This window comes from Sminthopsis crassicaudata, chromosome 4, assembly GCF_048593235.1.
Source record: "Sminthopsis crassicaudata isolate SCR6 chromosome 4, ASM4859323v1, whole genome shotgun sequence".
Lineage (NCBI taxonomy): Eukaryota > Metazoa > Chordata > Mammalia > Dasyuromorphia > Dasyuridae > Sminthopsis > Sminthopsis crassicaudata.
In genome coordinates this window covers 292,462,695-292,476,354 of record NC_133620.1, presented here as the reverse complement: position 1 = coordinate 292,476,354, position 13,660 = coordinate 292,462,695, and the positions used below count along the sequence as shown (strand labels likewise).

Genomic DNA, 13,660 nt, shown 5'->3' with positions numbered 1-13,660 from the left:
CCTAACAAGAGGAACCTTCCCTCCTCTCAGGCCACGCAGCGCAACGCGCCCCGCCCTGCTTCTCCTCCCAGGCTTCTCCCTTCCCCCCTTCCTTCTTTCTCCCTCACAGAACGTTTGTGCAGCTGTGTGCTGAACTGGCAGCTCTAACCTTCTGGGGAACCTTCTATTAATAAAAAGCTCAGTTCAGCAGAAAGGAGGGGAAAAAAAGTTACATAAAAACTCTCCCTGCACGTAACGAGACAAGCAAAAGTAATTTTTAACCATGAGGGAAATCGTACATATCCAGGCTGGCCAGTGTGGCAATCAGATCGGTGCAAAGGTAAGGATTTTGATTTTACGTATTCTACTTGCCTCCATTTTTTTTTAAAGGAAAGAAAATTTAAAAGATTTCTTGAAAGAAAGTAATGGTGGAACTGTTGCTAGTTCCCTTTCCCTGCTCAAAACAGCACGAATCAAAAAGGAAAGCTAAACTTTTTTTGCGGCGGGAATTTTCTGTAGAGAAATCTGGGAAATCTGGAGGGTCTTTTTTTCTTATTCTGTTACCTGGATTATTTTAGTTGGGCGTTTTTCAACCTGGGCCCTTCTGTCGGTTTTAAGAGGAAGGGACCAATAAAGTGATGTAAATGTATGAACTGGAAGCTGTGTTTCTTTCCCTTTGGGATTTTGGAGTGGGGGTTGAGGAAATGTATAAAAGGAATCTCAAAAGCTACTTTGTGTCAGAAATGGAGGGACGGAAACGCGCGAGACAAAGCGAAGCCAGTATCGTCCCATGTGCATCTCTGCTTCTCTCCGCCTCCTCCTCACTCAAAACTGACTCTTTTGCTAGAATCCTGATGAGGATGTAAAAAGCCGCATTGTGCACTAAGCTCGTGAAAAAGGGAATGAAATAGTCGGGCGGGGATGAGTAGTTGATACTCTTCCCCCCCCCAAAAAAAAAAAACAAAACTGAAATGTGGAATACTCCTTTAGGAATATTCACCCATTCTCTTTTGTATGGGGGAAGATTGGGGAGTGGGGAAACGGCTCCCCTTCCCCCATCTTCTATGAAACCCTTCCCTTTAAGAGCGGGAGCGGGGGTGGGGTGCGAATTCCCGCGCGTTACCTGATGTTCGGAATAGATAGTCCCACGAGGACAGAATTTTTAAAAAAGGGAAACTATGGGAAGGATTCCAGTATAGGAGAAAAATGGAAATAGTTAGCAAAGAAATATTTATGTGCAAAAGAGTTACTTCTCCCTGCCCCCAGTGCGAGATATTGTAACGGATGGGGGTGGAAAGGAAGTGGGAAGGAGAGTTTGCTACGTTGTGGCAAAAGGGCGGAGACCCATTGGGGCGGGGCAAGAACTCCCTTTCTCTAGGGCTGTACTGGATGGAGGGAAGGAGCCCCACCCTTGGCTTCCATTGTCTATTAATTCCCGACTTGCCTTCTCGCACCTCCCTTCGGCTAGCTTTATAGTGAATTTTTTGGAATGGGTGGGTAGCAGCTGCTGTCTTTTTCTTTGTGCGCAGCGGAGGGCGTTGCCTGATAGGGAAAGGGAGGGCGACCGGGACATTTATCTTTCTTAGCCAGGCATCTGGCCTCTACCCCCCCCCAGGATTACTTGGAGTGAGTTGGTCCCCCTTCAGTCCTATTATCTCATGCAGTTATAGGGTAGATAATCCTGTAACAAGCTGCTTCTGCTGTCCCATCTGTTCCAGGATAAGATGGGGTGGGGGATATCCCCTGGCTTTTTTATCGGAAAAAAGTGACTCCTGGATTGAGAGGGGAATTTGGGATTGAGAACTCATCATCATGAGAATGGGGGAGGAGAATTTTTAATCCTTTCACTTCTCAACTCTTTACTCATCTGTCTGCCTAGTTCTGGGAGGTGATCAGTGATGAACATGGCATCGACCCTACTGGCACCTACCATGGGGACAGCGACCTGCAGTTGGACCGGATCTCTGTCTACTACAATGAGGCCACTGGTGAGGGGCAGGAAGGGAACCTTCCTCTGTTGTACGTTCTGATAAAGAGGGAAACCATTTATCCATGGGCGATCTTTTTTCCTTCGCTTCCCAGAGACGATGCCCATCTTCCCCTAGTCTTTCGACGCCGACCCCCACCCCCACGCCCCTTTCCTCCGCTGGGTAATCCCAGACTGGTTCTCTGCTGCCATCTGGTGGTAAAAACTAGAATGGCGGTGGGAAGGCCACATATTTTAAAAGACCTCCGAGACCCTTCCTTTCTTCCTTCAGTTTCTGTATGAAGAAAGCTGACACCTATTCTGCACTTTCTCCTACAGGTGGTAAATATGTTCCTCGGGCCATCTTGGTCGATCTTGAGCCTGGAACCATGGACTCTGTTCGCTCTGGACCTTTTGGCCAGATATTCAGGCCAGACAACTTTGTCTTTGGTAAGTTGATGGGAATTTTTTTTAAGATAATAAAAAATTTAAGTAAATTAAAAATAGTAGAGATAAGGTAGCCTTGCCACTGGGAGAGTGGGTGGGGAAGACACTTTCATTATTGGGTCTTAAATAATAATCCAGATAAATTTCCAAATAGTCATCTTGGATTTGAAGATTGAGATTGGGTGTGAATAGGTCAGTCTTGTTGAAGTAAATTTGAAATAGCGTCAAATTAGTACGCAGGTATTTTCAAATAATTGAGTGTTTAGGGAGCACTTATTAATGTAATTAATGGAGGAAGGGAATTAGGGATTCAGAATTGGGAAATGGGCTCAATCTAGGTTATAGCTTGAAGAGTTCTGGAAGAGCAGGGGAGTAACAGGAATGGGAGGTAGAATAAGGGGAATTAAGGGATTGAACAGTAGATAAGAGGATCTTCTAAGGCATGGTGTTAAACTCAGGAAGAGAAAACATTAAACTAAGAATCCTTGTTGACTGCATGTTAGGAAAACACATTGTTATTTGTGTTACAGTAAATCTTATTTAAATATTTCTCAGCTACATTCTAATCTGGGCATGTTTGGCACCTCTGTGTTAGATAGATAAAAGATCTTCACGTGATTTTAAGGAGAACAGGTTGGTGGTAGTGGGGTCCTAGCAAACATCCTGATCTACTTTGCCTCCCATCCCCAATTGCAGGCCAGTCTGGGGCAGGCAACAATTGGGCCAAAGGTCACTATACCGAGGGGGCAGAGCTGGTGGATTCGGTCTTGGATGTGGTACGCAAAGAGGCAGAGAGTTGTGATTGCCTGCAAGGCTTCCAGCTGACTCACTCACTTGGTGGAGGCACAGGATCAGGAATGGGCACCCTGCTCATTAGCAAGATTCGAGAAGAGTACCCTGACCGAATCATGAATACCTTCAGTGTGGTTCCATCACCCAAGGTCTCAGACACCGTAGTTGAGCCCTACAATGCTACTCTCTCTGTCCATCAGTTAGTAGAAAACACAGATGAAACCTACTGCATTGATAATGAAGCACTCTATGATATCTGCTTCCGAACCCTCAAGCTTACTACGCCAACATATGGAGACCTCAACCATCTAGTCTCTGCTACCATGAGTGGTGTCACCACCTGCCTTCGATTTCCTGGACAGCTTAATGCTGATCTCCGAAAATTGGCTGTAAATATGGTTCCTTTCCCTCGACTCCATTTCTTCATGCCTGGCTTTGCCCCCCTTACCAGTCGTGGGAGCCAGCAATATCGTGCCCTAACTGTCCCTGAGCTCACTCAGCAAGTCTTTGATGCCAAGAACATGATGGCAGCATGTGACCCTCGCCATGGGCGATATCTCACCGTGGCTGCTGTCTTCCGTGGTCGGATGTCCATGAAGGAGGTGGATGAACAAATGCTCAACGTGCAAAACAAAAATAGTAGCTACTTTGTTGAGTGGATCCCCAACAATGTCAAGACCGCTGTCTGTGACATCCCACCTCGTGGGCTCAAGATGGCCGTCACCTTCATTGGCAACAGCACTGCCATCCAGGAGCTCTTCAAGCGCATCTCAGAGCAGTTTACTGCCATGTTCCGTCGGAAGGCCTTCCTTCACTGGTATACAGGGGAGGGGATGGACGAGATGGAATTCACAGAGGCTGAAAGCAACATGAATGATCTCGTGTCTGAATACCAACAATACCAGGATGCCACTGCTGAAGAGGAGGAGGATTTTGGTGAGGAGGCAGAGGAGGAGGCATAAGGAAGATACTCTGCCACCATCTCAGTCTTCTCAACTCTCATAACATTCTTTCCCCATCACCCTTTTCCTCTAAAGTTTGCATTTTCTGTCTTCATCTTCTTTCTCTCTTTTGTGGGTGCTGAGCTTTTTGCCCTGTTCTTCCTTTATGACCTTGTCACCTCAGTAATGTACTCTTTTCTTCCTCACTACCAGATTTCTCTTCAAGAAGTAGAATGTCTCCAACCCAGAGCCTCAATTTAGGGATTTTGATGCCCAGAATTAAAATGGTAACCATGGAGAAAAGGCCCTTTGACTTCCCTTGAAGGTGGGGAGACCAAGATGTAATATTCCTAGTGAAAAGAGTTCTCTTGGTGGTTGTTAGGGGGGGGAAAAGAGGAAATAGTATTCCATTCCATAAAAGTCTTGGGGGAGGCAGGCTCTCATATTCCCCAAACTGTCATTCCTATCTCTAAATGCCCCTTCATTTTCTCTCTCCTCCCCAGCTCTAGGGGAAGTGTTGACAGTATTATCTCCTCCTCCCCTCCCAGTTTTGGTTTTCTATTTGTGTTCATTTTTCTTTGGAGGGGTCTGTGCCTCACTCAGCCAAGTGGGCTTTCCCCCTCAAGCTCTTTTTCCTTCTCATTTTGGGATCCCCATCAGTGAGATTTGTTTCAACTTCCAAAATTCCAGAGAAGTCCCTCAATTGAGGAAGATTTCAATTTTCTTCCAGTTTCTCTCCCCCCTCCCCAAATCAATTCCCTACAAAAGAAGAGAAACTGGGGCAACAAACACTTCCCATCACTATCTCTTTGATTTTCTGTCATCCTCTCCACTTATACATTTTCTACACTGGGCTCATCCCCCCAGTTCTAGGTTTCTGTTTTGTGTTGAACTTGCTTTTTTTCATATTGAAAAGATGCCTCTTCTCCCCCCCCCCCAATAAACAGGAAATGAGGGGATAAAACCCTATAATTTTAAGTGTCTGCTTGGTTCTTGGAAAGGGAATGGGAAGTTGCAATATGAGGGTTGGGATGGGACTTGGAATTGTCTTCTCTTCAATGCCCTTCAGGTCAGTAGTTGCACTATCTTTGGTGGTGGTGGTGGATTTTTGCACTTAAAATTGAAATAGGAATAGGATAAATTTGATGGAACATTGAGAACAGTTTGATAATGGTAGGAACTTAGGATGGTGGTTACTCAGAGAAAGTTGGAAATGCCATATTAATACCAAGATTTGTTTCTTGAACCATGATATGGTTTTCTCCATTATGCCATTTAAAAGGTCCAACTAGTCCCCCTCTTTAAGAGTGCTTTCTATATTTTCATTTGTGGTTCTGGAATAGAATTTCTTATTCATTCTAAAACTATACTTCAGCTTAAGAGAACTAGTGGCCTGGGATAACTTATTTTCACTGAAGAAAAAGTAGAGAAAAAAAGCCAGAATTCAGGCAATCATTTAATTAGACACTTAAGCATGTTGGGGCTAAGTGGCTACCCTTTTAGAATAGGACAGCTACTGACAGTATGAGGAGCAGCCCCCCACATGACAAGCAAATAAGCAGGAAGGTCTGAAGAATCCTAATATGGAAGGAAGTGGGGCTACCTCAACTGCAGTAGAACAAAGAGGTTCAAGAAATTTCATATAAAGGTTGACTGGTACATGAGGGAATAGGAATTTGATCCTTTTGTTGTTGCTCCAAAAACTGGCTTGTTCTAATTTACCTGAGGGAAGACAAGAAGGAAGCATTGGCATATTCCTTACCATAGCAGGCTTGCTAGGTAAGAAACCCAGATATACATGTCATTGCTTAAATACACCCTGGAGACAACTCCGTTTTGGGGGAAGAAGCAATATCACAATTAAGATCTGACAACCAGATTAAAATAACCAATATGGCCCCTTTATAAGACTTCTCACCTGGGAAATGCTAACGCCTGTGAGCTTCTCCACACAATTTGGCAAGTGGCTGAGAATGTCCAATACTTCTCCAGTCACCTTGGCAGCCCCCAACGTACCTCCCCCACTAGATACCAGTGTGATTTTTTTGGCAGAACTTAGAGGACCACTGATCTCCTCTGCCACCTAGATGAAAGAAGAAAGACCTGTTAAGTAGTCTTTGTCCCTGGATGCCTTTACTGTCTAAAGAATTGAATCTCTAACCCAAATTCTCAATCTGCTGTCTTTAATTCAGGTTATAATCCAGGCCCTTCCCCTCCCCAAATTATTCTTGCTACATCTCACCAGACTCTTAAATCCTCCTGTACACAAAAAGCACTTAATAAGTACTGGTTCTGTTGACCAATTGACCTAATTTCTCCATTTTCTGGTCTAAAATCTAGTTCTGGAGCCAATTTAACCCATCTCAACCATCCCAATTCGTTGCTTTGAGCTTCCAAAATCTACTTATTGTCCTTTGTATTTTCCACTAAACTTTCCTAGGAATCACCTTGCCCAACTCAAACCTGAGGCAGCTTCTCCAGCAACATGTCCAGTTGGGCAGCTTCCTGGTATAACTGAAAGGCCTCTGCCTTCTTGGCCATCTGTTCAGCCTCTGCCCGGGCCCGGACCCCTATAGCATATGCTTCTGCTTCCCCACGTATCTATGAGATAAGATTTTGTTGGGGGAAGAGGGAAAACTACAATAGGGACAAGATTCCCAGTTGATCCATTCTTTCTCTAGCCCTATCCCTTGACTGACCCGAATTGACTCAGCTTCAGCTTCTGCTTGCATAATCAGCTGGGACCTAAAAAAGAAAAGGGGAAAAAGCTGTAAGGGGGGGGGGGGGAAATGTTTGCTTCTACCCTAGGAAGGAAAGAAGATATAAATGGATGTAATGGGATGGAGATGTAAATGATCAGACTTTTAATAAGGCAAGCCAGGCAGTAAAATAAGTTTTTCATGGAGGAAGACAAGATTGCTAATTGGTGGTCTAATTGTCCATCTCAAAGTGAGAATAGGGTGGGTCCCTTACCTCTCTGCCTCAGCTAGTCTTTCTAAGCGATAGCGGTCAGCCTCTGAGGGCTTCTTCACCCGAGCTTCTAGCTCCTTCTCTCGACGAGTTATCTCCTGTTCTTGCAATGCCACCTGCTGGGCTCGCTCCACCACTTGTACCTGCACTCGCTGCTCTTCTATATGCTGCTTTGTCTTTGCCACCTGGGTGAATTAGGGACCAGAAATCAGGTATAGTGAGCCAGAAAATTAGTGTCAGATACCAAGAATAAGGATGTGATGGTGAGAGTTAAATGTAACATAGGGTTAGATTTATCCCACCTGGAACTGCATAATCTTTGGCTTTTAATAAGGATATTAAAAGTCTTGGTATATAGGGAAAGCTGACTTAACATACCCTAGATCAATCTCATATACTTAGGACTTCCTAAAAATATTCCCAACTTCCTTAATACTCCAATTTGGACAATACCATTGCTGCAATATTGCACTTTTCTAGTAGGTCTTTCTGCTTCTATTATTTACACTCTACACTATCAAATTCATTTTCCTTTTATAGATAGTCATATTACTCAACTCAAAGATCTTAAGTAGATCCCTAATAAAGTTGAAACTTCTTTTTCTGGTATTCTAGCCTCCCTACACCTGGTGCCGATCTAATTTTACATGTGCTCCATCTAATGTTGACTGGTTTTTGCACACTCCTCCTCCATCATTTTCATAAACATACTTTACTACCCTGTCTTTGTTTGTTCCATATACCTGGAATACCTTCTTTCACAATTTTTTCTTAACCCCTCTTCAAAATTAAATGAATGCTATTCCCTCAAAAGTCTTCCCTGATACCCTATTGAGGACATCATCATACCTCATGAAGCCTTTTGGTCTGCAACTCTCTAATGATATACAATATTTTCTGTTTATTTCTTATCTTTTGTGTTAGGATTACTAGGTGAGAACTCAGGTTGTCTGGACAGTGACAAGGTGAGAATTCAGGTTGTCTGGACAATTACAAGGTGAGAACTCAGGTTGACTTGATAGAAGGAGCAAGCTCATTGGCTGAAGTGGTTCTTCCCAGAAGCCCTTGCATTATCCCACGCCCATTCTCTGGGAGGATAAAAGAGACAACAGTGAGCCTGGAAAGTCAGTCTGTCCAGGGAGGACACCCCAAGCTTTTATTGCAGCCTTAGCAATTTGTTCATATATTGTCATGGTATAATTAATCTGTTCTGAATTCTCTCCATACTGACCTTCACCAGCTAAGTGCTCAAAAGTGAATTGTGTGTTAACTCCTATTTCCAAATTGCATCTGACTTGAATTTTACATAATTCATGAAATTCCGCAAGCCATAGCAAATTTTCTCCAGGTTCCAGACATGTCCTTGCTATGGATTTCCAATCATTTGGGGTTAGGACTTTATAAGACAAACCATCTAGTAACATTTTGACATAAGCTGATGTAGCCCCATAAAGAGTACAACCTTTTTTCAAATCCTTAATTTTATTCAAATCTAAAGGTGCATATCTTCTCCTTTTTTTACCTACAGAGTCAATATTTTCAATCACAGGATATGCATGTATAAAATCACTTATATCCTGTCCTTCTCTCTTAGCTTTAACCAATGCTTTTTCTAATCTTGTCATAGGCTTAGGCTGCTTCACAGGCAATTCTGTTTGTGTTTCTGCCTCTTCCCCTCCTTCTTCCTCCACCTGTGAAGGTGGGGTTGATGCTTCTTCAAGAGAATCATACCCTAATTCCTCATTTAAATCCTCTTGCTCTAGGGCAAGATCTTGATCTTTCCTTTTTTCCTCACACTTCCTCCTCTGTTGATTTTTAGAACTTTTCCTTCTCCTACAAGTTGCTTGATAGTTTAAGGCTAATTGAACTATGTTGTAGATATAAAATACTTCTGCAGAAATTGAACGAGGCCCTTTTTTTGCATGAAATTCTTTCATTTCAAATCCCACTAGCTTCCATTTATCTACATGGATCTTTTCTTCCTCTAAGAACCAAGGGGATGTGCGTCTTAATGCAGCCAAGAGTTTAGCAATCTGTACCCAGGTTACAAGTAAACTCTGCTCCTCAATTATCTTGATTATACTCTCTATAGTACCACTCCTGAATGGGGGTGGAGCTGAGGTTGCTTCTGGGGCTGGGGTTGAGTACACTTTTGTACTTTGCAATTAAATTTCACTAAACCAGGAACTGTATCTTTCTAAACTTTGTATCACTTCCCTCAGAATGGTTTGTTTGCAAAAAGCACTTAATACATGTGGATTATTAAATGAAAGAATATACCTACATTTTTTTAGAAATGTTTTTTCAGCCCATACTACCAGTTGGTTTAGAGCATTCCATCCATAAAGTTACTACTCACTATCCACTTGTCAAGTTCTTACCTTTTTGAGCTTCAAGAGAATGCTAAAATTGGGTATATGTTAAAATCTTGTAATATCAGCCATAGTCACTATAAGTTTGTTTGGGGAAAATGGACTTTTTGAAGGGGAAGGAATTGGATCTATTGTAGCCAAAGTATCAATTAAAAAAAAAAAGAAACCAACAGAACGAAAAACCAAATACCTATCTCTTTTCTGTTCTACTATACAAGATTATGGCCTTTGTTTATATTTTGGGGGGTTCTTTTTGTTGTTGCTCCTTTTGCAAGACAATTGGATTAAGTGACTTGCCCAGAATCACAGAAGCTAAACAGTGTTAAGTGTCTGAGGGTGGATTTGAACTTGGGGCCTTACTGGCTCCAGGGCTGGTGCTCTATCCACTAGCCATTTAGCTGCCCTAAATGGCCTTTGTTTATGCTTCCTCTGCTTTTAATCTTTGTCTTTCTGATACTTTTAGTATTATGGAAAAACAGGGAAAGCATATAAGAAGCTGTTAAAAATAAAGATGTCCAAACAAGGCTAGCAAAAGAAAATGTGAGAGTAAGAGTAAGAACTAGGGAATCAATCGGTAGAGGTAAGACAGTATGGCATGGATGCCTCTAACCTGCAGCTGGTAGGCTAGGTCAGCCTGTGCACGTCGGGTGTTGACCTCAATGTCATAAACAGCTTTCTTCAGTTCATAGTCCCTTTGTGCCTTGGCCATCTCTATCTCACTCACGTACTGAGCTGATACCTTCTGTTGTTTTGCTTTTGCCTCCTGTTGGGATAGAAGTCACTGTCAAGATAAGGGTGGTGGTGGAATTTCCTGAGGGGTCTAGAGTAAGTTTCAAAATTATTGAGATTCGATTTCCTTCATCTGGAAAATGTCTAGGGTAATTTTCAGCTCTAGATCCTTTGATTGAAAAATGAGATCCCAGAAACATATTTATATCACCCCACCTCCCCCAAGCGCTAAATAACTCTGGCTTTCTACCAGCCTCTTCCCCTGCACTTATTCTAATGACTTTTCTCCATTCCCCTGAATTAAGCCCAATATGCCATAATATCTTAGAACTGGTAAGTACATTAAAGATCATGTAGCATAAACATCCATTCTCCCACTTTACAGATGGGGACACTAAAGTAAAGAAACTCATCTAAGTTCACATAGCTATTAAGTGTCAAAGCTAGGAATTAATTTATATTTCCTAATTTCAAGCCCAGTGCCTTTTCTATGACATTTGCTGGTTCACATATGGCAAGTATTTGCTAACTGACTGAACCCAATGTACTCCTCTCACCTGGATCCCAGCATCTCTTTTGGCCTCAGCTTCCCCAATACGTGCATCTTTCTGGACCTGAGCTGTTCGAGCCTTCCCCAGGGAATGAAGATAATCCTGGGGGAAAGAAACATGGGGTTATAGATTCTGGATATTTAAATCCACTTGGAGAGAAAGGGAGAAATATGACCTAGGAAAGAAGAAAGGAGGTGATGGATGGACTTGTGGTTCACCTGGTCATCATGAATATCCTTGAGAGTATAGCTAACAACACTGATGCCCATGTTGACAAGATCAGATGAAGCTACTTTGAACACTTGCTCTGAAAATTTCTGTCGATCCTTATAGATCTCCTGGACAGAACAAAGAAAGTGATTTAAAATCTCTGTCCCACTACCCTTTTGTCCGTAGGCCCTATTTCTTTTTTTTACCAGGTCCCACCTCATTTCTTCAGAATCCACCCATATATCTTTCCTAGACCCATCTCTTCAATTTTTAAATCCCCTCTTCCTCATCCACCTCTACTGTCATGTGGGCCATGATTGCCCTCTGGTGGCCCTCCAACGTCTCCAATGCAATGTGGGCAATTTCACCCTCAGTCTTCCCTAGGAACATCTGACAGGCAGCAGCCAACATCTCCTTGTTCTGGCCTTGGATCTTTACCTGCGGAAAAAAGGGTTTGTTGGAGAGTTTGCAGGGAGTAGAATTTTTCTTCCCAGGAAGAGATATTAAGAAAAGGAAGGCACAGTTCCTTATAAGTCCATATATCCAGGGAGAAAGAAGTTCTATAACATCCTAGTAAGAAAATAGGGTGGAGGAACAGTTGCTGTTGGAATAAAGATATTTTCTAAGAAGGAGCAGGAAGAAGGGTGGGGAACATAACAATACCCAGTTTGGGAAGGGAAGAAGGGGGAGACAGAGATGCATGAGCTTCACCCTCACCTGGGCAATGCCAGTAACTGATATGGGAACACCATGACGAGTGTAGACTTTCTCACTCTTGACATTAAGAGTCAGCGTATTGAGGGATATTCTGGAGAAAGAAAGCAGGACTAAGAGCAGTAGAAGACAAGAAAGCATTTAATGCCCATCTGTCTGGACTCCCTTTCTCACCTACCTCCTGATCTGCTGGATACAGGGCACCACAAAGACCCGGCCTCCTGCCACCATGACAGGCGGGCTTCTGCAGAAACCTGCAAGTGGTGAGCACAATGAATCTGGCTGGAAAGGGAGCGCAGCATTTTCGGGATTCAGAAGAACAAAGGGAATTAGAGGGAAAAAAGCTACAGGTGAAAAACAAAGCTAACGTATTATCCGATTCTGAGCGGCAGGTGGAAAGAAGGGGGATGTACTAAGGGGATACACTTGTGGGAAGGGTGGGGCAGCCAAGAGTTGTGGGAAGGGGCTAGTTAGGGAAAAAATTGGCAAAGGCAGAAAAAGGGGCGAGGAATCACAGCTACTTTATGAACCTTACAGGGCTGTGCACGTTATTGTTAGCAGAGTGAATTAATCTGGGCGTTATATGTGTGTTTGGGAGGGGGTGGTGACAAACTTGGGGAGCGGTGGAATTCACGAGGGCTTGGAGGCTCCGGAGAGAGGGAAGTAACAGCACTTACCCGAGACCACCATGGCCTCGTTCGGGCCACAAGTGAAAAACATGCTTCAGAGTGGGGCTAGAACAGGAGGGAAAGCGGGATTGTGAGAGGGAAGCGAAGAACCCCAGCGCCGTCCGCTCCAGCCCCTCTCCGCCGTCACCCGATCCCACAGCATCACCTCTCGGATTTAGCCAGCCTCCCCCCGCCAGCATTCCGACCCCAGCCCCGTTATTTAAGAGCCCCTCCTCCCCCACCACGAGTACACACGCATGCACACACACACACGCGCGGACGGGCGCGAGGCGTCGCCTGGATCACCTGTCTCCCGGCCCTCACCTCTTTTAAGGGGCGTGGGGTTCGCGGCCCCGGGGCGAAGGGGAGGCGGCTCCAGGAACAGCCTCAGGTCTGCTCCCTCACTGGGGCTGTGGCTCCCTCCGTACCAGTGCTCCCCTCCCCCGCTGCTTTCCCCAGGCCAACCGCACCCAGCTGCTGCCGCAGAGCCCGGACCCCGCCCCCAAGCATTTGGCCAACCTACTCTTGGTCCCCACCCCGCCGTGAGGCTCCACCCCCTTCCCGGCAGCTCCCGCGCGCCCCTCAGCTACGGCATCTGCCGCCCCCTGGGAAGGCGAGGACCGCCGAGCCCGTGGTCTGCTAGCTTCTCTTGCGTTCTTTTTCCTCGGCTCTTCTTGTACCTTGCCTTCTGGTCTCCTTCACCCTGTGCCCCTGTGCCCCCCGCGGCCCTGGGGATGTTGCGCCATCCTGGGCTTGCCCAGTGCCAGTAACCATGTGCCATCATATCCGGGTGTCGGAAGTGGGGCGTGAACGCCGCGATTTGGCAGCTTTTTTTTTTTTTTTTCTTTCTCAGAAGGGAGAGAATCCGAGCTCAGGCTGTTGAACAAGTGATAGAGTAATCCTCAACCTCCCCAGATTTTCCAGCGCCTTCCTGAGTTCTTAGATCACTTAGTCAACATGTCTTTAATAGGTGCCAGGCATTTTGCCAAGTGCTGTTAGATACAAAGAAAAGCCCTCAAAGGACAGAAACTGTGGGGGGCAGAGCACCGCCCTGACGTCAGGAGGGCCTGAGTCAGATCTGACCTCGGACACTTCCTGGCTGTGTGACCCTGCGCGAGTCACTTAACCCCAATTGCCCCAGGAAAAAAAAAAAAGCAACCAAAAATTGTATAAACAAGATCCTTCTAAATGGACTGCACTCTCAGAGGGAAGGCAGTGAGAGCAATCTACTACTCTACCTTGTGCTGTCCTGTTTGGAGACCTCCCTCTCCCATTAGAACTCCCTTCCTTGTGTTGCCAAAAATGCTCTTGTTTTCTGGAA

At 44.7% G+C, this 13,660-nt stretch overlaps 2 protein-coding genes across 7 annotated transcripts; one reads left to right on the top strand and one right to left on the bottom strand.

The window, feature by feature from the left end:
• TUBB (tubulin beta class I) lies at positions 1 to 5,103 on the top strand. 2 transcript variants are annotated; one of them, XM_074264840.1, is made up of 4 exons: positions 1 to 319; positions 1,859 to 1,967; positions 2,285 to 2,395; positions 3,089 to 5,103. In XM_074264840.1, the coding sequence occupies exons 1-4, from the start codon at positions 263 to 265 to the stop codon at positions 4,144 to 4,146; spliced, it is 1,335 nt and encodes a 444-aa protein (XP_074120941.1). In that variant the 5' UTR covers positions 1 to 262; the 3' UTR covers positions 4,147 to 5,103. The 2 variants fall into 2 exon arrangements, with proteins under 2 accessions (XP_074120941.1, XP_074120942.1); XM_074264841.1 differs by lacking the exon at positions 1 to 319 and adding an exon at positions 1,458 to 1,472.
• Positions 5,104 to 5,568: 465 nt separating this feature from the next.
• Positions 5,569 to 13,116, bottom strand: FLOT1 (flotillin 1). Of its 5 annotated transcripts, none has more exons than XM_074264846.1 (13): positions 12,863 to 13,116; positions 12,349 to 12,405; positions 11,850 to 11,925; positions 11,675 to 11,765; positions 11,252 to 11,395; positions 10,966 to 11,085; positions 10,754 to 10,849; positions 10,078 to 10,230; positions 7,099 to 7,280; positions 6,825 to 6,870; positions 6,589 to 6,726; positions 6,044 to 6,208; positions 5,569 to 5,847 (listed from the first exon to the last, which is right to left on the bottom strand). In XM_074264846.1, exons 2-13 carry the CDS (start codon positions 12,389 to 12,391, stop codon positions 5,839 to 5,841), a joined length of 1,263 nt encoding a protein of 420 aa, XP_074120947.1. In that variant the 5' UTR covers positions 12,392 to 12,405; positions 12,863 to 13,116; the 3' UTR covers positions 5,569 to 5,838. The 5 variants fall into 5 exon arrangements, with proteins under 5 accessions (XP_074120947.1, XP_074120944.1, XP_074120946.1 ...); XM_074264843.1 differs by having other exon boundaries at positions 12,664 to 13,053; XM_074264845.1 differs by having other exon boundaries at positions 13,020 to 13,039.
• Between the last annotated feature and the right edge of the window lie 544 nt (positions 13,117 to 13,660).